Source organism: Oncorhynchus mykiss, chromosome 23 (assembly GCF_013265735.2).
Source record: "Oncorhynchus mykiss isolate Arlee chromosome 23, USDA_OmykA_1.1, whole genome shotgun sequence".
NCBI lineage: Eukaryota > Metazoa > Chordata > Actinopteri > Salmoniformes > Salmonidae > Oncorhynchus > Oncorhynchus mykiss.
In genome coordinates, this window is record NC_048587.1 from 24,753,511 (window position 1) to 24,778,116 (window position 24,606).

The window sequence follows — 24,606 nt, forward strand, 5'->3', positions numbered from 1 at the left end:
AATGACCTGCAGAGAGCTGGGACCAAATAACAAAGCTTACCATCAGTAACACACTACGCCGCCAGGGACTCAAATCCTGCAGTGCCAGACGTGTCCCCCTGCTTAAGCCAGTACATGTCCAGGCCCGTCTGAAGTTTGCTAGAGAGCATTTGGATGATCCAGAAGAAGATTGGGAGAATGTCATATGGTCAGATGAAACCAAAATATAACTTTTTGTTAAAAACTCAACTCGTTCTTTGTCCTCCAAACACAAAACCATACCTGCTGTGAAGCATGGGGGTGGAAACATCATGCTTTGGGGCTGTTTTTCTGCAAAGGGACCAGGACGACTGATCCGTGTAAAGGACAGAATGAATTCAGCCATGTATCGTGAGATTGAGTGAAAACCTCCTTCCATCAGCAAGGGCATTGAAGATGAAACGTGGCTGGGTCTTTCAGCATGACAATGATCCCAAACACACTGCCCGGGCAACGAAGGAGTGGCTTCGTAAGAAGCATTTCAAGGTCCTGGAGTGGCCTAGCCTGTCTCCAGATCTCAACCCCATAGAACATCTTTGGAGGGAGTTGAAAGTCCGTGTTGCCCAGCAACAGCCCCAAAACATCACTGCTCTAGAGGAGATCTGCATGGAGGAATGGGCCGAAATACCAGCAACAGTGGATGAAAACCTTGTGAAGACTTACAGAAAACATTTGACCTCTGTCATTGCCAACAAAGGGTATATAACAAAGTATTGAGAAACTTTTGTTATTGACCAAATACTTATTTTCCACCATAATTTGCAAATAAATTCATTTAAAAAAAAAATCCTACAATGTGATTTTCTGGATTTTTTTTCTCATTGTCTGTCATAGTTGAAGTGTACTACCTATGATGAAAATTACAGGCCTCTCTCCTTAAGTGGGAGAACTTGCACAATTGGTGGCTGACTAAATACTTTTATGCCCCACTGTATATATTCTTCATGATTGAAATCATATATTTTCTATACAATACATTTATATCTGCAGATTGTACACTTATGCACTAGCACCATAGACAAAACCTCACAATAAATCAAACATGAAGGTTTAATAGGAAAATCCACAACTCATCCCTGATTTTATTTTAAAAAAAGCTTATATCACCAGCAGTGGCATAAGGTCATTGACATACGTCACAGAACAAAGACGGTATAAAATACATTACTGCCATCTGGAGGAACTGTGTTAAACAACATTCAGTACCAATATGAAAAATTCAGGGTTCAGGGAAAAATGAGAGGAACATCTTACCTCTAAACAAAAAACAATTTGTTTCCCTGTAAATGTACAAAACTGAGATGTAAAATTAGCTTTATATTACTTGCTTTAAAAAAGGGTCTTATCACTAAACCGTAAAAATGTATATTATAGTCTAGTTCAACCTGAAAAATCTATAATAAATGTGTAACATTAAAAACATGGAAATAGTTTTTTGGCCTTTGTTGCATTCAGAAGGATACAGCAACCCAGACTAATTTCACCACAACCATTATTTGTGCTGCAACTCCATTTACAGTGGTTATTTATTTTATTAAGAATTCTGCTGTTCTATGTGATAATACTGGTAAGGACAATTTCCCAATGAGGCAACCAATGGTGAGCAAGCAATTTGTTTCAAAGCTCCTTTACTGGGGTAACCCAAACCATAAACACACAAAGATAAGCAATGATCTTGCTACTATACAATAGGATACTTTTACACAAAGATAAAATGTTAGGTCACTGTGGCATTAGATGCCTGACGTTATATTTGGATGTGTCGTGATACGTGGTCATGGGTTTGTCTGCTATGCCACATGTTCCTACTCCCACCTTGCCGTTTACACTCTCCGGCGATGCAAATATACTCCTCTTCACCTGCAACAGACAATGGAAATCTCAGTAAGACTATTTGTGATGGTACTTCTCCTGAGAAAAAGCAACAGCTGAAAATGTGCAAATAACATTTGAAAAGTTACTTAGTTTAACACGAAGCGCAGACAGTAATTTTGATTTCATATTCATTTAAAATGGTAATACCTCTGCAATTTTTTTTAAGTCTTGTCCCCCTCCATCCTTAAATAGACTTATTTAGGAATATTCAGCACAATGACTTTGTTAGAATTTTGATTACAAACAGACCGTGTTATAAGCAGTCTTAGGAAGGCATGTCATTTTCTCCCCTGCCCTTCCTTCACATGAGAGTTCGCTGCCCATCTGATTATAGCCCATTGAAACTACAGCTAAACTCTATCTAAACCAACTTCACACAGACATTTTAATTTACTTAACTAGGCAAGTCAGTTAAGAACAAATTCTTATTTACAATGACGACCTACACCGGCCAAACCCGGACGACGCGGGCCAATTGTGTGCCGCCCTATGGGACTCCCAATCATGGCCGGTTGTGATACAGCCTGTATGTAACCTAAACACAACATTAAATTGACAGAAGTCTGAAGTCTGACCATATTATCAATTGTCAATGAAGAAACTGATGAACAGCGAGGCATGTGTAATTGACAAAGAGAAGAGCTTACCAAAAAGCTACTTTTCCAAATCATCTTATAGAGAGGTTCATGCAGCTTAGATTAATATTACCCATCGGAGAGCATATCTATGGTTTAAAAAAAACTAACTTTTCACAAAACTCAAATTTGAGTGGATGGGCTGTATTTCTAAAGCTAACTTTGCCCATGAATAACTAAGAATCCATGCTTTCAATCCATGCTTTCAACATGTGAGCACTCCCTGTGATTGGTACAGTGCCTTGCGAAAGTATTCGGCCCCCTTGAACTTTGCGACCTTTTGCCACATTTCAGGCTTCAAACATAAAGATATAAAACTGTATTTTTTTGTGAAGAATCAACAAGAATCAACAACACAATCATGAAGTGGAACGACATTTATTGGATATTTCAAACTTTTTTAACAAATCAAAAACTGAAAAATTGGGCGTGCAAAATTATTCAGCCCCTTTACTTTCAGTGCAGCAAACTCTCTCCAGAAGTTCAGTGAGGATCTCTGAATGATCCAATGTTGACCTAAATGACTAATGATGATAAATACAATCCACCTGTGTGTAATCAAGTCTCCGTATAAATGCACCTGCACTGTGATAGTCTCAGAGGTCCGTTAAAAGCGCAGAGAGCATCATGAAGAACAAGGAACACACCAGGCAGGTCCGAGATACTGTTGTGAAGAAGTTTAAAGCCGGATTTGGATACAAAAAGATTTCCCAAGCTTTAAACATCCCAAGGAGCACTGTGCAAGCGATAATATTGAAATGGAAGGAGTATCAGACCACTGCAAATCTACCAAGTCCTGGCCGTCCCTCTAAACTTTCAGCTCATACAAGGAGAAGACTGATCAGAGATGCAGCCAAGAGGCCCATGATCACTCTGGATGAACTGCAGAGATCTACAGCTGAGGTGGGAGACTCTGTCCATAGGACAACAATCAGTTGTATATTGCACAACTCTGGCCTTTATGGAAGAGTGGCAAGAAGAAAGCCATTTCTTAAAGATATCCATAAAAAGTGTCGTTTAAAGTTTGCCACAAGCCACTTGGGAGACACACCAAACATGTGGAAGAAGGTGCTCTGGTCAGATGAAACCAAAATGGAACTTTTTGGCAACGATGCAAAACATTATGTTTGGCGTAAAAGCAACACAGCTGAACACACCATCCCCACTGTCAAACATGGTGGTGGCAGCATCATGGTTTGGGCCTGCTTTTCTTCAGCAGGGACAGGGAAGATGGTTAAAATGGATGGGAAGATGGATGGAGCCAAATACAGGACCATTCTGGAAGAAAACCTGATGGAGTCTGCAAAAGACCTGAGACTGGGACGGAGATTTGTCTTCCAACAAGACAATGATCCAAAACATAAAGCAAAATCTACAATGGAATGGTTCAAAAAGAAACATATCCAGGTGTTAGAATGGCCAAGTCAAAGTCCAGACCTGAATCCAATCGAGAATCTGTGGAAAGAACTGAAAACTGCTGTTCACAAATGCTCTCCATCCAACCTCACTGAGCTCGAGCTGTTTTGCAAAGAGGAATGGGAAAAAATGTCAGTCTCTCGATGTGCAAAACTGATAGAGACATACCCCAAGCGACTTACAGCTGTAATCGCAGCAAAAGGTGGCGCTACAAAGTATTAACTTAAGGGGGCTGAATAATTTTGCACGCCCAATTTTTCAGTTTTTGATTTGTTAAAAAAGTTTGAAATATCCAATAAATGTCGTTCCACTTCATGATTGTGTCCCACTTGTTGTTGATTCTTCACAAAAAAATACAGTTTTATATGTTTATGTTTGAAGCCTGAAATGTGGCAAAAGGTCGCAAAGTTCAAGGGGGCCGAATACTTTCGCAAGGCACTGTAACATGACACTTAAAATATGCTATTCTGTTCTTTTAAAATGCATTGTCTTAGGATCATGTTTCTTAAAGGCCCAGTGCAGTCAAAAGTGCTTTTCCTTTGTTTTATATACATTTCTGAACTATGAGGATGAAATAATACTGTGAAAATTATAATGTCCTTTTAGCGTAAGACCTGTTTGAAAAGACCACCTGAAACTTCAGACTGTTTTGGTGGGATGGAGTTTTGGCCTGCCTGGTGACATCAACAGGCAATAAATTAGTTAATCAACCAATACGAAAGAGTTCCAAACCTCTCTGCCAATAACAGATCATTTCTAGTTTCCCCTCCCACTCAGACATACCTAGCAAAATTCTTTCTTGAGAAATTGTTATTTTTGAAAATTTTAACTGAAATCACAGTAAGATTGTTAATTAATTATTTGACATAGAGGTAAAAATGGCTGCATTGGACCTTTAAGACATGCCCCAAAAAAATATTTATTTGCGATGGATATAACACTAAATTGTGGTGTTTGTGTTTTAGTTTTTAATGTACAGGAACTCAAGTCTGTTTGTTCACCTGACCTAGAATATCTCAATCAAATGCCGACCGCATTACCTCCTGAGAGAATTCTCTTCGGTCATTGTCACAGCCGTGTATATTGCCCCTCAAGCCGATACCATGACGGCTCTCAAGGAACTCAAACTGGAAACCGCATATCCTGAGACCGCATTTATTGTAGCTGCATTTCTAAAGCAAATCTGAGGAAAACACTAGCAAAGAAATATCAACACGTCGCCCACTCCAATCGCGCTTCAAAAACGATCGACCATAGCTACTCTCCCTTCGGGGTCGGCTACAAGTCCTGCTCCACCCTCCCTTCGGCAAATCAGATCACACATACATCCTGCTCCTCCCTTCCTATAGGCAGAAACTCAAACAGGAAGTACCCGTGGTAAAGTCTGTTCAATGCTGGTCTGTTCAATCGGAATCCATGTTTCAAGATTGATTTGATCACATGGACTGGGATATGTTCCAGGTTGGCTCTGAGAATAACTTTGACACGGTGACTGAGTTCATCAGGAAGTGTATAGAGGATGTTTTTCCCACTGTGACGATTTAAACCTATTCAAACCAAAAACCGTGGTAAGATGGCAAGACACCTTCTTCACCCGCTTCGAGGGAAACAGTGGGTCAACACTGCTCCTGTGGACTGTGAGCTCTCGTTCTCGATGGCCAATGTGAGTAAGACATTTAAGCATGTTAACCCTCGCAAGGCTGCTGGCCCAGACGGCATCCCTTGCCGCGTCCACAGAGCATGCACAAACCAGCTAGCTGGAGTGTTTAAGGACATATTCAATATCTCCCTATCCCAGTCTGTTGTCCCCACTTGCTTCAAGACATCGACCATTGTTCTTGTAACCAAGAAAGCAAAGGTAACTAAATTATTATTATCCCGCTGCACTCACTTCTGTCATCTTGAAGTGCTTTGAGAGGCTAGTTAAGGATCATATCAACACCTTAAACAACACCCTAGACACACTGCAATTTGCATATCGCCCCAATAGATCCACGGATGACGCAATCACCATTGCACTGCACACTGCCCTATCCCATCTGGACAAGAGGAATACCTTTGTAAGAATGGTGTTCATAGACTACAGCTCAGCATTCAACACCATAGTACCCACCAAGCTCATCATTCTTTGACAAACCACCCCCAGGTGGTAAAGGTAGGCAACAACATCGCCACTACACTGATCCTCAACACCAGGGCCCCCAAAAGGGTGCGTACTCAGCCCCCTCCTGTTCCAACTCAAAAATCAAGTTCACAGACAACAACAGTGGTAGGCCTGATTACCAACAAATACAAGACAGCATGCAGGGAGGTGGTGAGGGCCCTGGGGGAGTGGTGCCAGGAAAATATCCTCCCTTCAACAAAACGAAGGAGCTGATCGTGGACTTCAGGAGATAGCAGAGGGAGCATGCCCCCATCCACATCCACGGGGCCACAGTGGAGGTGGTGAAAAGCTTCAAGTTCCTCAGCGTACACGTAACTGACAATCTGAAATGGTCCACACAGATAGTCTTGGCCCCTAAGATCCTCACAAACTTTTACAGATGCACCATTGAGATCACAGCCTGGTACGCAGTCTGCCCAATAGAGCACCAGGGGCACACTGCCTGCGCTCCAGGACATTTACAGCACCCGGTGTCACAGAAAGACCAAGGATATCATCAAGGACCTCAGCCAACCAAGCCATGGCCTGTTCACCCCGTTACCATCCAGAAGGCGGGGTCAGTACAGGTGCATCAAAGCTGGGGCTGAGAGACTGGAAAAATAGCTTCTATCTCAAGGCCATCAGATTGTTAAGACAGTGACAACTAGCCAGCCCCCTGAATTTTAGTCACCATCACTAGACGGCTAACACCTGGGCACTCTACCATGCACCTTAAAGGCTTCTGCCCTATGTACATAGTCATGGAACACTGGTCACTTAAACAAATGTTTACATACTGTTTTACCCATTTCATATGTATATACTGTATTCTAGTCAAGGCATATCCTATTTAACTATTGCTGTACATATACTATTCTTCAGATGTACTACATATTATATCAATATTGTCTCTTCATCCCATACCCACTAATACCACAGCATTGCTTGTCCTAATATTGCTTAATTCCATTATTTTACTTTTTAGATTTGTGTGTATTATTGTGTATTGTTAGCTGCACTGTATTTCGCTACACCCTCAATAACATCTGCTAAATATGTGAATGCGACCAATAACCTTTGATTTGATTTAGAACAAACTAATGAAAATGCTTTTGTATTCTTTTGGGGGAAAATGCATATTCCAATGTTACCTAAGATCTTCATAAACACAACCAATAGAATATACGAAATGTATTTATTAGACTGTTAGGATGTTATTGGCTCAAAACGGGATGGCTCAAGGCCCGGAATTTCTAGTGTGTAAAGTAGATGAATATGCGAATGAATGAATATACCTGTCCTTTCTTGTTCTTGTTATAGGCCTTGTTGTTAAAACTCTGCCACTTGGATTTCTGGTCTTCTCGCTCCTGTTCCAGTTCCTTCATCCTCAGCACCTTCTTCTGGGCCTTCTTCTTCTTGTACTCCCTCTGGTCTGCTATCTGCTCCTTCCTGTCATGGCACACACACCCACACACAAAGTTACAATTTTAGATCAGCCATGGACTCTTCTGGACATCAAGAACTGGAAACAAGGGAAACTTCTGACCCAACACAGGACCTATTTTATTAACATATACATTGTCTCTCCTACCTGGACTTGGATTTCCCGTCATCCTCAGAGTGCTTGCCCTCCTCGGCAGGCTTGAGGTTCTGCAGTGGCACCACCTCTGCGTTCCCGTAGCCGGAGAAGGTGATGGCCGCCGTGCCATTCTCGCCGTCTATCTCCTCAATCTCAGCTTCATACACCCTGTCAAAGAATCCCGGCTGTAAGCAGGTGAGTACAAGCAAGACAAGCCCTACTACACAATTATAAAGAATGACAGATTCTGAGAGTTTCTGTTATTGTTCTTATTCATGGGCTAGACCCTTCTTGCAAAATAGTCTTGTCATGTCTATCACTGCTTCACTGAACAAATACATTTGAATAGTGTAGGTCAAATGAAGTCAAGACCCTATATGTGCAAGCAAGACGAACAAAGATGACATTGCAAAATTGGTAAATTAACAGTTGAATATTCAGGTTGACTATGGACTGAGGAGCTTCTGGGTGATACTCACTGTCCATCCTGACTCCACACAGTCATACACCTGTCCCCAACGCTCCACCTATGTTTCAGGGGGGCTGCATCTGAGCTGTTGGCAGTAGCAGTACCTTCGGAGGGCTGCGACGTCAGGAGGTCTTTTGTTAAGTCTATGACTTCCTGTGAAGGATACGTAATTGAGGTCATTCAATTGCTGGATAATAATCGCATTTGAAAACAGACACACTAAGAAACATATTGACACTCAATGATGTAAAAATGATGTAAAATCTAAAATGTTCATGGCCAATACAGGTGACACATGGCTAACTAGTTACCGATAAGTCTTTCTGTAATTTGAGAAGGTCTTCATTTTCAGGGTCGGTTGATAAGGCGGCTTCCACTTGTTGCAACTGTGCTTTGTAGCTGCCCAACTGTTTCAACAAATCCTCTGACATCTGAAAATTCACAATGAAAGAGGGGGCGGGGGGGTAAAACGATAGTTGAAACAAAGCAATGATAGCAAATAACACATAGCCCAATAACATCATTAAGTGTTGCACATCATAGAGAATTGCTACTAGAGGTCGACGGATTATGATTTCTCAATGCCGATACCGATTATTGGAGGACCAAAAAAAGCAGATATTTGTAATAATGACAATTAATACTGAATGAACACTTTTATTTGAACTTAATATAATACATAAATAACATATTTAGTCGGAAATAAATAATGAAACATGTTCAACTTGGTTTAAATGTTGCAAAAACAGTGTTGGAGAAGAAAGTAAAAGTGCAAATGTGCCATGTAAAAAAGCTAACATTTAAGTCCCTTGCTCCGAACATGAGAACATATGAAGCTGGCGGCTCAATATTCCCAGTTAATATGTTTTAGGTTGTAGTTATTATAGGAATTATGACGCGTCAACTATTTCTCTCTATACCATTTGTATTTCATTTACATATGACTATTGGATGTTCTTATAAGCACTTTAGTATTGCCAGCCTAATCTCGGGAGTTGATAGGCTTGAAGTCATAAACAGCGCTGTGCTTCAAGCATTGCTAAGAGCTGCTGGCAAACGCAGTAAAGTGATGTTTGAATGAATGCTTACGAGCCTGCTGCTGCCTACCGTCACTCAGACTGCTCTATCAAATATCAAATCATAGACTTAATTAGAATAAACACACAGAAATATGACCCTTAGGCGATTAATATGGTCAAATACAGAAACCATCATTTCGAAAAAACAAAACGTTTATTCTTTCAGTGAAATACAGAACCGTTCCGTATTTTATCGAACAGGTGGCAACCCCAAGCCTAAATATTGCTGTTACATTACACAACCGTCAATGTTAGAATTCTGGCAAATTAATTACGGTCACACAGTTCACAACGAGCCATGCGGCCAAAACTGTTGCATATACTATGACACAATTTCCCTAGTCAATATTGGCTGCTAACATGAATTTATTTTAACTGAATATGCAGGTTTAACAAATTTACTTCTGTGTATTGATTTTAAGAAAAGGCATTGATGTTTATGGTTAGATACATTTGTTTGGCGAAGTTGAAGTAGGCTGTGATTCAATGATATATATAACAGGCAGCGCATTGATTATATGCAATGCAGGACAAGCTAGTTAACTTAGTAATATCATCAACCATGTGTAGTTAACTAGTGTTAACAATGTGAAGATTGATTGTTTTTTTTTATAAGATAAGTTTAAGGCTAGCTAGCAAAGTACCTTGGCTTCTTGCAGCCACAAGGTCCTTTTGACGCTGCACTCGCGTAACAGGTGGTCAGCCTGCCACAGTTTCCTCAAGGATTGCAATGTAATTGGCCATAATCGGCATCCAAAAAAACGATTATCCATTGTTATGAAAACTTGAAAATCGGCCCTAATTAAAATCGGCCATGCCGATTAAATTGGTCGACCTCTAATTGTTACGTTACCTAACAAAGGGCAAAAGGGCTCTGTGGATAAAAGCTGTTTAGCTTTCATACCAGCTGTGTGATCAAGCTGTCCATAGCCAATGTGAGCAAGACCTTTAAGCAGGTCAACATTCATGAAGCCGCAGTGCCAGACGGATTACCAAGATGTGTGCGTGCCAACTGGCAAATGTTTTCACTGACATCGTCAACCTCTCCCTGACCGAGTCTGTAATACCTACATATGTTTCAAACAGACCACCATAGTCCCTGTACCAAAGAAAACGAAGGTAACATGCCTAAGTGATTACTGTCCCAACAGATCCACAGATCTCAATCTCAAATCGCACTCCACACTGCCCTTTCCCACCTGGACAAAAGGAATACCTATGTGAGAATGCTGTTCATCGACTACAGCTCAGCGTTCAACACTATAGTGCCTACAAAGCTCATCAAGCTAAAAGGCCCTGGGACTAAACACCTCCCTCTGCAACTGGATCCTGGACTTCCTGACGGGCAGCCCCAGGTGGTAAGGTTAGGCAACAACACATCTGCCAAGCTGAACCGCAACACTGGGGACTCTCAAGGGTCCGTGTTTAGTCCTGTAATCCCTGTTCACCCACAACTGCATGGCCAAGCAAGACTCCAACACCATCAACTTTGCTGACGACAACAGTGGTAGGCCTGATCACCGACAACAATGAGACAGCCTATAGGGAGGAGGTCAGAACCTGGCAGTGTGGTGCGAGGACAACAACCTCTCCCTCAATGTGATACAGACAAAGGAGCTGATTGTGGACTATAAGAAAAGGAGGGCCGAACAGGCCCGCATTAACATGGACGAGACTGAAGTGGAACGCGTTGAGAGTTTCAAAGTCCTTGGTCTCCACATCACCAAACTATCATGGTCCAAACACACTAAGACAGCTGTGAAGAGGGCACGACAACACCTTTTCCCCCTCAGGCCTGAAAAGATTTGGCATGGGTCCCCAGATCTTCAAAAGTTTTACAGCTACACCATCAAGAGCATCCGGACTGGTTGCATCACCGCCTGATATGGCAACTACTCGGCATCTGAACGTAAGGCGCTAGAGGGTAGTGAGTACATCACTGGGGCCAAGCTTCCTAACATCCAGGACCTATATACTAGGCGATGGGTGTCAGAGAAAGGCCCCAAAAAAACGTCAAAGACTCCAGTCACCCAAGTGATAATTCTCTCCACTACCGCCCAGCAAGAGGTAACGAGACGCCAAGTCTAGGATCAAAAGGCTCCTTAACAGTTTCTACTCCCAAGCAATAAGACTGGTGAACAATTAATCAAATGGCCACCTGGACAATTTACATGGACCCCCCTTTGTTTTTACACTGCTGCTACTTGCTATCTATCGTCTATGCATCACAAATTACCTTGATTAACTTGTACCCCTGCATACAGCCTCATTATTTTTATGTAATTTTCTTGTGTTACTATTTGATTATTTTACTTTATTTAGTCAACATTTTCTTAACTTTATTTATTGAACTGCATTGTTGGTTATGGGCTTGTAAGTAATCATTTAATGGTTAGGTAATTAATTACCTGGTAGGTAGAGGTACCTGTTGTATTCGGCACGTGACAAATAACATTTTATATAGGAAAGGGCCTTCCCCAAACTGTTGCCACAAAGTTGGAAGCAGAGAATAGTCTAGAATATCATTGTATGCTGTAGCGTTAAAATGTCCCTTCACCGGAACTAAGGGGCCTCACCCGAACTATGAAAAACAGCACCAGACCATTATTCCTCCTCCACCAAACCTTAATCAGGAAGGTAGCGCTCTCCTGGCATCCGCGAAACCCAGATTTGTCCGCCAGACTGCCAGAAGGCGAAGCGTGATTCCTCACTCCAGTGAACGAGTTTCCACTGCTCCAGTCCAATGGTGGCGAGCTTTACACCACTCCAGCCAACGCTTGGCATTGCACATGGTGATCTTAGGCTTGTCTGCGGCTGCTTGGCCATGGAGACCCATTTCATGAACAGTTTTTTTGCGGACGTTGCTTCGGTAGAGTGTTGCAACCGAGGAAAGACGATTTTGACCGGGGCAGCTATAGCAGGGTAGAAATTTGACAATCTTACTTGTTGGAAAGGTGGCATCCTATGACTATGCCATTTGACAGTCACTGAGCTCTTCAGTATGGGCCATTCTACTGACAATGTTTGACTGTGGAGATTGCAAGGCTGTGTGCTTGATTTTATACGCTGGTCAGCTGCGTATACGGGTGTGGCTGAAATAGTCGAATAAACTCATTTGAAGGGGTGCCTGCATACTTTTGGACATGTGTAGCTACACAACAAATGCCAGCTGGCTAGTTAGCTTAATTGGCTATCTGGCGTAGCTAGTTACATTTCGGTGGAGGGTTAACACATTTTCAGCTCGGTTCTCAGGTAACTAACGTTAGTTCTCTTTATTTCCTTACTCTGATAGGTATCAAATCTAGCTATCGACTTTCAAATACATTTCAAATAGGCATCGCTAACAAGAAAGTCAGCTAACTAACGTTACCGCTAGATGGCTAACGTTAATTAGTAGGCCATCGCCACAACACAGTGACAGCTGGCATCCAGTGCCATTTTTGCAAAAGAAAACACATTCAAAACGGCTAAATGTTCATTAATAATCTTACCTTTCTGTATTTGTTTCAACTGAATAAATAAGAATATTCAGATTTTACTGAAATAGGTTCTCATAAATCAGCAAAAATAAATATCTAAAAAATAAACCGGAAATGTCGATTATTTCTTATAACATGTTATTCTCGCGATAGTAGTCTGCCAAAGTGTAATTTCGCTCATTGTCAGCAGATGGGGCTTTATCCCAATAAATTATGTCCCTGGTACTTAAAATGGACAATTGGTATTTGAATCGACATCCTAACGAATTCACTGTAAAGGTCAACTGACTGTAACTCATAGGGTACGTTCGGAAATTGCCTCCAGTGTGTCGGTCGTTCAATCTTTTCCGTTCGTAAATTAAGAGTGTTTCACTCTCGGTGTACACACTGAACGCTCTGGAGGAGGAGGAGGTTTAATCAGAGCGTTCTGACCTCACAACAGCACTCAGGCTAACTGGCTAAATTTGGCTAGCTTGCTAGCTACTTCCAGACACAAATGAGTAACACAACGAGAGAACACCTCACGCTGACCATTGTGCTTACCCTAGAGGTGGTCAGGCTGTTTCCATGTTACCTAGAGCATTGGTGACTGTAACTGCAGCTGACTATGGACACCGATCATATTCAGCGGTGTTGTGTGTGTATATAAATGCATCAGTTATTCTGCGCTCTGGCACATTCAGACAACAGTGCTGAGAAGTCGTAGTAGATAGCCAGAGTGAATTTACGAACGCACAGTTATTCTATAATATGTTGGGTGCGTTCATAAATTCTATTTGGAGTGCCAGAGTGCGCTCTGGGCGTTTGGAATTTCCAGATTGTCCGTTTGTAAATTGTGTTTTGCTCCAGGAGCACCCAATTTTGACTAGCTTGCTAGTAGCTACCTCCAGAGCACCTTACTCTGACCATTTTACTCCACTAGCAGAGCTGGTTATGCTGTTTTCATGTCATCTAGAACGTTTTTTGCCTACGTTTATTGACACCGGTCATATTTGACCAATAAGAGCCGTCGGTATGTCTTCAACAAGTCATATCAGGGTGCGTTCGTAAATTGCCTCCGGTGTGTCTGTTACGTTTAGTAAATTCAGAGCATTGTCAGATTGTCTGTTCATAAATTCAGAGCGTTTTGCTCTCATAGTGTTCAGAGCGCACACTGGACGCTCTGGCTGAGGAGAATGGTTTACTGACAAGTCATATTCAATGGGTGTTGCACCTTCGTAAATTAATCAGTTATTCTGTGCTCTCGCACACGCAGAAGAGAGTGCTCTGAAATCGGAGTAGATTAGAGCGCATAATAATATATGAAGCTATTATTTAGGCCTACTGTTTGCAGCAATTCATTTAGCCTACTTGCTGTCATTAGCATTTTTTTTACATAAAAATAAGTAATTTACAAGACGCTCTTAACCCTAATGGCTCCTGTAAGTCTCTCTGGATAAGTGCCTTGCTCAAGGGCAAATCAACAGATTTTTCACCTAGTCGGCTCGGGGATTATTGGATTAACTCAAGGTTCCTAGCGTCTCCACCGAGCCAGGTACATCTGCTTTGAGTTTTAATGCACCGTATTACTGGAACAAAATTCAAAATGCATTTCATCTTAATGTTCTGGTTCTCCTTCGGACAATTTCAAGTATTGATTGGGGACTTATTTGTGGAGTAATGTAACTGTTTTTCTGGGTGATTTGTGATGGTTTATTTGTGCTTCCCATGACTGTGTTTTTGTATATTAATGTGTATATACAGTGCATTCGGAGAGTATTCAGACCCCTTGACTTTTTCCACATTTTGTTACGTTACAGCCTTATTCTAAAATCTATTCAATAGTTTTTGAATCTACACACAATACCCCATAATCGCAAAGCAAAAACAGGTTTTTAGACACGTTTATCATATTTACATAAGTATTCAAACCCTTTACTCAGTACTTTGTTGAAGCACCTTCGGGAGTGATTACAGCCTAGAGTCTTCTTGAGTATGATGCTACAAGCTTGGCACACCTGTATTTGGGGAGATTCTTCCAATATTTTCTGCAGATCCTCTCAAGCTCTGTCAGGTTGAATGGGGAATGTTGCTGCACAGCTATTTTTCAGGCCTCTCCAGAGATGTTTGATCGGGTTCAAGTCCAGGTTATGGCATGCTGACTCAGGGACCTTGAAAGACTTGTCCCGAAGCCATTCCTGCGTTGTCTTGGCTGTGTGCTTAGGGCTGTTGTCCTGTTGGAAGATGAACCTTCGCTCTGAAGCAGGTTTTCATCAAAGATATGTCTGTACTTGGCTCTGTTCATCTTTCCCTCGATCCTGACTAGTCTTCCAGTCCCTGCCGCTGAAAAACATCCCCACAGCATCCCCAAGGCATTTCGTTTTTTGGTTTTGAATAAATTATCAAAAATGTCTAAACCTATTTTCGCTTTGTCATTATGGGGTATGGTGTGTAGATTGATGAGGGGGGAAAAATGTAATACATTTTAGAAGGCTGTAACGTAGCAAAATGTGGAAAAAGTGAAGTATCTGAATACTTTTCCGAAAGCACTGTATGTATATATATTAGTTTGGGTTCAATGTGTATATTGGCGTTGTATATACAGGGTGCATTTGTAAAAGCGACCCAGGTCTCAATATGTCTTCCCTGTTAAAATAAAGGTTAAATAAAAATAAAAAATAAAATAAATATATATATATATATATATATATATTTATATATTGGAACCAGCGACCTTTCGGTTACTGGCTCAACAAAGCCTCCTTCACTCATGCCGCCAAACTTACCCTAGTAAAACTGACTGTCCTACCGATCCTCGACTTAGGCAATGTCATCTACAAAATAGCTTCAAATACTCTACTCAGCAAACTGGATGCAGTCTATCACAGTGCCATCCGTTTTGTTACCAAATCACCTTATACCACCTACCACTGCGACCTGTATGCTCTAGTCGGCTGGCCCTCGCTACATATTCGTCGCAAGACCCACGGGCTCCAGGTCATCTATAAGTCTGTTAGGTAAAGCTCCGCCTTATCTCAGTTCACTGGTCACGATAACAACACCCACCCGTAGCACACGTTCCTGCAGGTATATCTCACTGATCATCCCCAAAGCCAACACTTCATTTGGCCGCCTTTCCTTCCAGTTCTCTGCTGCCAGTGACTGGAACGAATTGCAAAAATCGCTGAAGTTGGAGACTTTTATTTCCCTCACCAATTTTAAACATCAACTATCTGAGCAGCTAACCGATCGCTGCAGCTGTACATAGTCCACCTGTAAATAGCCCACCCAATCTACCTACCTCACCCCCTTTTTATTTTATTTACTTTTCTGCTCTTTTCACACCAGTATCTCTACTTGCACATCATTTGCTCATTTATCACTCCAGTGTTAATCTGCTAAATTGTAATTATTCGCTCCTATGGCCTATTTATTGCCTACCTCATGCCTTTTGCACACACTGTATATAGACTTGATTTTTTTCTACTGTGTCATTGACTTGTTTATTGTGTTATTGGCTTGTTTATTGTTTACTCCATGTGTAACTCTGTGTTGTTGTCTGTGTCACACTGCTTTGCTTTATCTTGGCCAGGTCGCAGTTGCAAATGAGAACTTATTCTCAACTAGCCTACCTGGTTAAATAAAGGTGAAATAAAATAAATAAAACACTCTTAACCACTAGGCTACCCGAGATTATGAAATAAGATTACTAATATCTCATGTGGTTCATTAATAAACACTAGCCTAGACGTAGTCACAAAATTAAAAAAATATAGATATATCTGGAGAATATTTGGAATGACAAGGTATTTTGTCAATGTACAATTTGGAAAGCAACAATGAAACTCTTCTGTAGCTCCGATAGTAATTGGACCCCGCCCATTATTCCCACTAAGATATACTGACTAGGGAGATGAGGCTCACCACCATATAAAAAGCGGCAATCCCCTCCTCTGCCACATACATATCTGCTTCACCAACTACTGTTTCAGTGGCAGAGAAATATAATCCTGTCGATGCTATTCCATGCACAACGTGGGACAATTTGAAGTGTTTGAAGCTCGAAGGAAGAGGATAACGAATTACCACTTTTTTCCTGAATGTGTAAATGGAGAAAATTACATTTTTGGATGCTGGAAAACAAAGGAGTAAAACCACATTTTGAGATTATTTGTATTTGAGATTGTTGAAATGACATTTTCCCCAGTGGGCAAAAATTAAAGGCTACGTTATCGTGGGACGCTTAATTAACGAATGTGCCATAATAGTGGATTGGTTGACTTGTCTTGTAAGGACCCCAGCTTCAACCTTATGGGGTGTGATAACTTGACCAACAGCAACAAGACTTTGCCTGGCAGGCTCCCTTACACTGTGCAGACTTCTGTGCCTCTGACAATACTGGTGGGTATCCTTATTCTCCTCACAGTGTTCGGTAATGTCCTAGTGGTCATCGCTGTGTTCACCAGCCGAGCCCTAAGAGCCCCTCAGAACTTGTTTTTAGTGTCCTTAGCATGTGCAGACATTCTAGTGGCCACTCTGGTGATGCCCTTTTCTCTGGCTAATGAACTGATGGGATATTGGTACTTTGGTCAAGTGTGGTGTGAGATCTACCTGGCCCTGGATGTTCTGTTCTGCACCTCGTCCATCACGCATCTGTGTGCCATAAGTCTGGACAGATACTGGTCAGTCACTCAAGCCATTGAGTACAACTCGAAAAGGACACCACGCAGGATCAAATGTATAGTTTTATTTGTGTGGGTGCTGGCTGCCATTATATCATTCCCACCTCTCATTTCAATGGAGAAGGAAGGGGCCAAAGAGGAGGGTCCCACATGTAAGATCAATGAGGAGAAGTGGTACATCATATTCTCCAGCACCGCCTCATTCTTCGCCCCCTGTGTGATCATGATTCTGGTCTACGTTCGAATTTACCAGGTTGCAAAGAATAGAACCAGGGCCCCTCCGGGTGAAAGGAGAAGGGGAAACAATAATCCAGATAAAAGTCAGTATGGCTTAGTTCAGCAGGACCCCCTGGAGAGAAGGAACAGAGAAGGAGGTAGAGATGGAGTGGAGGAGGGTGAGGAGGTCAATGGAATCGACGTGGGGGAAGAGTGCTCCTCGTCTGATGGGAATGAGAACCAGTGCTCCATCAAAATGAAGCTGAGAAAGGGAAAGACCAAAGTGAGTCAGGTGAAACTAGAAGACCCGTCCCCTAAAGATTATGATGCACAGCAGTGTGTGAAAGTGAGTCGGTGGAAAGGAAGGCAGAACAGAGAGAAGCGCTTCACCTTTGTTCTGGCTGTGGTCATGGGAGTGTTTGTTGTCTGCTGGTTCCCCTTCTTCTTCACGTACACACTCACCGCCATATGTGAGTCCTGCTGTGTCCCTGAGACATTGTTCAATTTCTTCTTCTGGTTCGGATACTGCAATAGCTCGCTGAATCCAGTCATTTACACTATTTTCAACAATGACTTCAGGAGGTCTTTCAAAAAGATCCTTTGCAAGAAGGATAGACGAGGGCTATGAATATACTTTTTTTGGACTAGCTACTGTTTCTTGTCTGAATACAGATTTAATTGTTTACAAGTTGGAGTCATGTACAGTTTCTCATGGAAAGAAAATATACCTATTGGGAAATACTTGTATCATTAATTTTGTACATGTGTGTCAATGTACAATAGTTTTGAGATCATTACAATCTTTAATCCCACCACATACATTTAAATGTATTTGACATTCCATGTTTATTACTTCATGCTGATGTAGTGAGGCAGCTGGCTTGTATCTCCATGGAGGATGCTTAATGTTATTATGTAGGCTACAATTCAGTCATGCATAATCGATTAGCTGTGCAGATTTACAGGGAGCATATGTGCGTATAATGAATAAACATATTTAAACATGTATTCAATTTTACAGTATGTTCTATCAGTTTACGTTCGTTGGGGTACCCATTGAGTTTTAGGGGTATTGTTGTACATTAAGTAAATGTTCCAGAAAACAAATACTCAAACTTACAACACTGCACTCTAATCGTTTCAATTGTATTCTACTTATTGAATAAGGACAATCATGTTTCAACCACAACTGCGTTTCCTTCATGTACCATATTGCACAGACCCAGAGGAGCCAACAGAAAGAGAGAACCTGGGTTCCCACAGGGCAACATAGACTGAATCATCTACTGTGTCCTTATCAGTAGAGAGAGGAAACACCATGCCAATAACCCCCCCCCACAATCAACAGATTTTATGGTGTATACTGTATACAGTGTATTATTTTTATAATCTTTCACGCACAGCCTGCCAAAATTCATGATGCACACAAAAGAAAAAGAGGTTATCACCTTTTTTTTTTAAAGTAAAACAGTACATTAAGTGATGGATGTTTGGATTTCTGCCATCAGAGAGAAGTTAATTATGTTAGTGATGCACACGAGTCACTGCAACCCCTGTCGATGAGCCATAGCAAAATTAACTCTATTGCTCATAAATCAAAATATGCATGCAGTTGCCTTCACTTCCCTCTTTCTGGGGTCTTGCATTTACTTTATCGCCACCATTTCAGGTATCTTGAAAACAAAAACAATAGAGGAACTCTATCGCCTTATCGATGTGACTGAAATAAAACGGGTTTCCCATACTATAACAGTAATTGTTCTGCTTACATTATCACATAAGTGAGAATTATGCAACATGCTGTGGAACTATTCTTAAATTCTTCACACAACAGTCTGTTGCTTGCTTATCAGGCTAATCGGACTAGAAATGGTCTCGGAATGAAATAAGCCTTTGTATAAAAACTTATCTGAGACATATTATTACATATTACATATTATGACCACGAGCAGGGGAATATAGCACTGAAATCAACACAAAATGGCAGAGAATCAACATGAACATGAACATTACATAAAGCCCTATTCAGGAGGGCCATTGGAACATGATAAGTGCATTCTGAGGAGCCATTATCTCCCTGTGTTTCATCGTCTTCCCTCAAGTGGGTGATGAAACTCTCATCAAAACAAATTGCATTGCCTTCAAAGAGCCCCCTCCCACCAAACTACCAGTGAGAACAATGCAAATCAAATGAGAGGGAAAGTATGCCTACAAGGTAATGGCTGGCACAACAATATTGAACACAGCTCAGTTCAGCTCAGCAGAAATAATAATGCTACAGTTGCAGATATCATTAAATCCTTCCCCCAAGTCAAACAAGAAACATATCAAGAGCCAAATGTTATTGGCCCTGCACTCCAAACATTAAGGTGTGTGTAATTGCATTGTGATGTAATATTCACAGCCTTATTTAGGCCGGCCTCAGTGTCAGACAGTTTCTTTGATTAGCATTCTCTTTTCTTCTATGGAAACGTTAGAGGCTTTGAAATTTGTTTGCACTGGTTCTTCTAGTGTTATACTGTACAACAGAATTATGGTGGCATTCTCATGATCAGTTTCAATATGTGTTATTTCATTTGAATGTTTTTGCCAGTGAGGAAGGCACACAGTAACATACACACCATTAGGGATTATCATAACTCAGCTCCAACAGTCCTTTCTCATTCCAATAGATAGAATATGCCTCAGTTGCAGCAGTTCTGCTGTTTAACATTCCTGTGGTACACATACTTGGGTTTAGCCATGTAGCCAGTCTTAAAATACAACAACTATTACTCACCAGTCACCACTGATGTTAAACTATAGACCCATCTTTGATGGATTCCCACGAACCATCTGACATGTCAAAATGTACACAACAAAACCCGCTGGGCACAAACTGGTTGAATCAACATTGTTTCAATGTAATTTGTCATCATATTGTGACATGGCATTAGGACATAGCTACTGTTTTTGTGCGTTTTGCTCTTGAAGACCATTAAAAACAAAAACACATTTGAAACGGAAGTGGTCACACTTTCCCATCAGATTAGAGGGAAGATTTGTGTAGTCTGTAGTTTGCACCCCTCTCCCCATTCTGTTCCATCATCCTCCATCATTATCCTCCTGAGGCAGGTGTCAGATATGCAGGAACTGGATCACTCATTACTTTTTTACCTCTAATGTTAAAAGCCCATTCAGTTAACAAGATAGATTGCCTCCTATCAGAGTAAAGGACCAAGGGAGAGGGCAGGAGAGAGAGAGAGAGACAGATGGAGAGACATAATGAATATATTGCCTGTGAAACTCAGATCCTCTAAAGATGTAATTTGCTTGACTTCCCAAAATCTGCAGAGGATATGGAATATATCCGAAGTCATTAGCATTCATCGTGTTTAGCTTCTGGATGTTCTTAGTTCTTTTAATCAAAATAACAACCAGGAGAATAATGAAGGCATGTGCCATGCATTGCCAGCTGTGCATACATTACAATTAAAAGTTTTGGTTGAGCAGTTTTTAACGGATACTAAAAAGGTTGAATGTGAATGCATGTATATTCATCTCAATTGCTCAAAGTAGTAAGAGGAAATTGTGGAAACAAAGACAGTATTTGTTGAACCTTTGACTAGATAAAGCAGTTCTTCCTACAGTTGATAAAAAGTAATGCGGTCATCACAGGTAAGTTATGTTCTTTTAAACATGTATGTGCAAAACAATTATGGCCTTTTAACCTAAAATCACTTTGATTTAGCATCATTTCAACACTGAGTTTATATTGTTTCTGGTTACGCTAGCACTGTAGCGCTATCCTCATTGCCACACTTTCACACACACACACACATTTTTTCTTCTGGGTTTCCGTCAATAATTTATTTCTCAGTCTAAGGTCCTCAAACAGGGCCGCAATTTATGGCTATGACACCCAGGCGTGTATGCTTAATAAGCTGTGTATGGCAGTAGTTCCCACGATTTTCACATTGATCTCAAGTCTGCCTCTCCCCATTTAACTCCCTAAGCCACATTAAGTCACAGTGATTCTGGAAAATTCGACTGTACTGTGTCTGAAACATTGCTGGTGTAGTCAGTGCTGGAGGGGGTTTCACGCACTGAGAGGGTCAAACACAATACTGAACAGGTTAGGGGAGGAGCGCCTGTAAAAATGAGAAAAAGTATGAAACCAAGGCAAAAAGTGTCAGAGCACATGCCAGGAATACTGAGAGGGTAAAGCAGTGCATCGAATCAAACAAAGAACCTGCAAGACCACAACAAAGAGTAGCTGCTATCATACTTGATATGGCTTGGAAAGGTCAACATATTGATATGAATGCCATGAGAAGAGAGGAGAATTATCATCAGCATATACTGAGCAGAAGAAAAATAAGTAGCAGGAGCGCTTTCAGGTATTCCAAAACAAGTACAGGTGCTCTTGGAGGGGAATAGTACTAGAAAAGCTAAAAGGGAAAATTATACCCACAAATAGGCGCTAAGTAGAATACAAAATCCAAGTTGAGGCACTTGTGTGAGTTTGAAAGTTAAAAAACCCTTAATGTGTGGGCCAAGCAATTAAAAAAAATACATCAACATATATCGGCTCACGCCTTCATCAGAGTTTCGGACACCCTGATGAAGACTTAAGCCAATACACATTGGTGAATACATTGAGCAGAGTTGTGCCAATATACAGTATATCATGAATTTAAAAAAATTTGATAATGAATTGAAAATACTGAAAATATTAAAAAATCAAATACTTATCTATGGACCATCTCTGAAAAGAGATGATTCCTGATCCTTGAGCGCACATAAGTAGATTAGTGTACATTTGATTTGATGGGCACATAGATGTATTCATTTCAGTCTTTTCTTTGTATGCAGTAGGATAGGCTATATTGTGTTGGGGCTATTGCCGTATTTGTTTTAATGTTGGACATACAGAAAAAGTACCTCTATTGCCAAACAGTACCGTATCACTGCCAAAATGAATGAAATAGCAACAGCACTTTGATTGTGTTTTTATGTAGTAGAGTTCATTTCCAATATTCTTGAGATTTAGCAGATATAACATATGGTACATTAACCATTTTCTACACCTCTACTTCATTGATGACAAGCTTATTATTCACAGTGGAGATTCAAAATTCTGCCACTGTAATAGCATAGTAAGTTGAAGAACTTAATGTTTGTATCTTGGCATTCCCTTCAGATTTTATCTGAATGTGATACAATGGTTAATTAGATTTTTTTTATCTCTACAGCACAGGACAGTTCTACATAGAACCAATACATACAGTATATAAGGTAGCATTACGGTATTGGGAATTGGATAGTCCAATCTGCAAATGAGCTGCAGAGCATAGTTTCTACTATGGAAGTGTTCATCCATCTGCTTCTCTGCTGTGTGAATGCTTGATAGAATGAAAAAGAGCACTACTAAATCAAATTGTATTTGTCACACGCGCTGAAGTAAAAAATAAAAGAGAAACAATAAAATAACAATAACGAGGCTATATACAGGGGGTACCGGTACAGAGTCAATGTGCGGGGGTTCAGGTTAGTCGAGGTAATATCTACATTTAGGTAGGGGTAAAAAAGGGGGGGGGGGGGGGGGTCAATGCAAATGGTCAATGCAAATTCCCGAGTAGGCATTTGATTAGCTGTTCAGCAGTCTTAAGACTTGGGGGTAGAAGCTGTTAAGAAGCCTTTTGGACCTAGACTTGGCGCTCCGGTACCGCTTGCCGTGTGGGAGCAGAGAGAACAGTCTATGACTAGGGTGGCTGGAGTCTTTGGCAATTTTTAGGGCCTTCCTCTGACACCAGTATAGAGGTCCTGGATGGCAGGAAGCTTGGCCCCAGTGATGTACTGGGTAGTACGCACTACCCTGTGTAGGTTTTATGGGTATTATGACTCATACGGTGGTACTCGTGAGCAAACATTCCAGAACTGTAGGTGGCAGTAAATCACGAACCTTGGCTTTATACATGTTTGAACAACATTAGCTGGCAGTATGCACCCTTTCAGTTTGCCAACTAGATGTAGTAGAAAAATATGGAGATGGCCTCAATGGCACTGCCCGTGCGCTCACAGATGCCGTAATGTGACATGCACTGAGTGTACAAAACATTAAAATCAGAGTAGTAGTTGAAGGGGAGGAAACATGTTAAAGAAGGATTGTTAAGCCTTGAGACAATAGAGACATGGATTGTGTATGTGTGCAATTGAGAGGACGAATGGGCAAGACAAAATATTTAAGTGCTTTTGAACCGGGTATGGTAGTAGGTACCAGGCGCATCGGTATGAGTGTGTCAAGAACAGCAACGCTGCTGAGTTTTTTACACTCAACAGTTTCCCCTGTGTATCAAGAATAGTCCACCACCCAACTTGACACAACTGTGGGAAGCATTGGAGTCTACATGGGCCAGAAGCCCAGTGGAATGCTTTAACACCTTGTAGAGTCCATGCCCTGATGACTTGAATGTGTGCTGAGGGGGGTGCAACTGAATATTATGTTTTGTACACCCCGTATATATAATGGCACAAGGCGAGACCCAGATGCCGACACAGGAGGCAGATGGTTTGAGTCTTTGATATTGATTAATAATCCAAAAGGGGTAGGCAAGAGAATGGTCGTGGACAAACAAAAGGTCAAAACCAGTTCAGAGTCCAGGAGGTACAGTGTGGCAGGCAGGATCAAGGTCAGGGCCGGCAGAATGGTCAGGCAGGCGGGTACAGAGTCCAGAAAACAGGCAAGGGTCAAAACCGGGAGGACTAGCAAAGGAGAATAGAAAAGGCAGGCGAGCAGGAAAACCATGCTGGTTGACTTGGAACACACAAGAGGAACTGGCACAGACAGACAGAAAACACAGGTTTAAATACCCAGGGGATAATGGGGAAGATGGGTGACACCTGGACGGGGTGGAGACAAGCACAAGGACAGGTGAAACAGAACAGGGTGTGACAGTATATAAAGATGATATCTCTATCATTCTCTCTGTTTACCAAATATGACTGCGAAAAAACCATTTGAATGGTAATTACTAGTGGGAAACGTGTCGATCAT

General features: G+C 41.3%; 2 protein-coding genes across 5 annotated transcripts; one reads left to right on the forward strand and one right to left on the reverse strand.

Moving 5' to 3' along the window:
- Positions 1–1,054: 1,054 nt before the first annotated feature.
- Positions 1,055–13,260, reverse strand: LOC110502481 (survival of motor neuron-related-splicing factor 30). 4 transcript variants are annotated; one of them, XM_021580528.2, is made up of 6 exons: positions 13,237–13,260; positions 8,447–8,566; positions 8,146–8,288; positions 7,679–7,834; positions 7,383–7,536; positions 1,055–1,878 (listed from the first exon to the last, which is right to left on the reverse strand). In XM_021580528.2, exons 2-6 carry the CDS (start codon positions 8,564–8,566, stop codon positions 1,741–1,743), a joined length of 711 nt encoding a protein of 236 aa, XP_021436203.2. In that variant the 5' UTR covers positions 13,237–13,260; the 3' UTR covers positions 1,055–1,740. The 4 variants fall into 4 exon arrangements, with proteins under 4 accessions (XP_021436203.2, XP_021436202.2, XP_036816033.1 ...); XM_021580527.2 differs by lacking the exon at positions 13,237–13,260 and adding an exon at positions 12,706–13,028; XM_036960138.1 differs by lacking the exon at positions 13,237–13,260 and adding an exon at positions 11,839–12,148.
- Positions 13,261–16,341: 3,081 nt separating this feature from the next.
- Positions 16,342–18,570, forward strand: LOC110502482 (alpha-2A adrenergic receptor-like). Its single transcript, XM_021580530.2, has one exon. The coding sequence runs from the start codon at positions 16,927–16,929 to the stop codon at positions 18,196–18,198; it is 1,272 nt and encodes a 423-aa protein (XP_021436205.2). The 5' UTR covers positions 16,342–16,926; the 3' UTR covers positions 18,199–18,570.
- Positions 18,571–24,606: the final 6,036 nt, after the last annotated feature.

Bases quoted from the DNA above. Each gene is read 5' to 3' on its own strand.
- LOC110502481 (XM_021580528.2), bottom strand. From the start codon at position 8,566: ATGTCAGAGGATTTGTTGAAACAGTTGGGCAGCTACAAAGCACAGTTG. The intron at 7,835-8,145 runs GTGAGTATCACC...ATTCTTTGACAG, and splicing joins GTGTGGAGTCAGGATGGACA to GGTGTATGAAGCTGAGATTG. The intron at 1,879-7,382 runs GTATATTCATTC...TGTCTGTTGCAG, and splicing joins ACAAGAACAAGAAAGGACAG to GTGAAGAGGAGTATATTTGC.
- LOC110502482 (XM_021580530.2), top strand. From the start codon at position 16,927: ATGTGCCATAATAGTGGATTGGTTGACTTGTCTTGTAAGGACCCCAGC.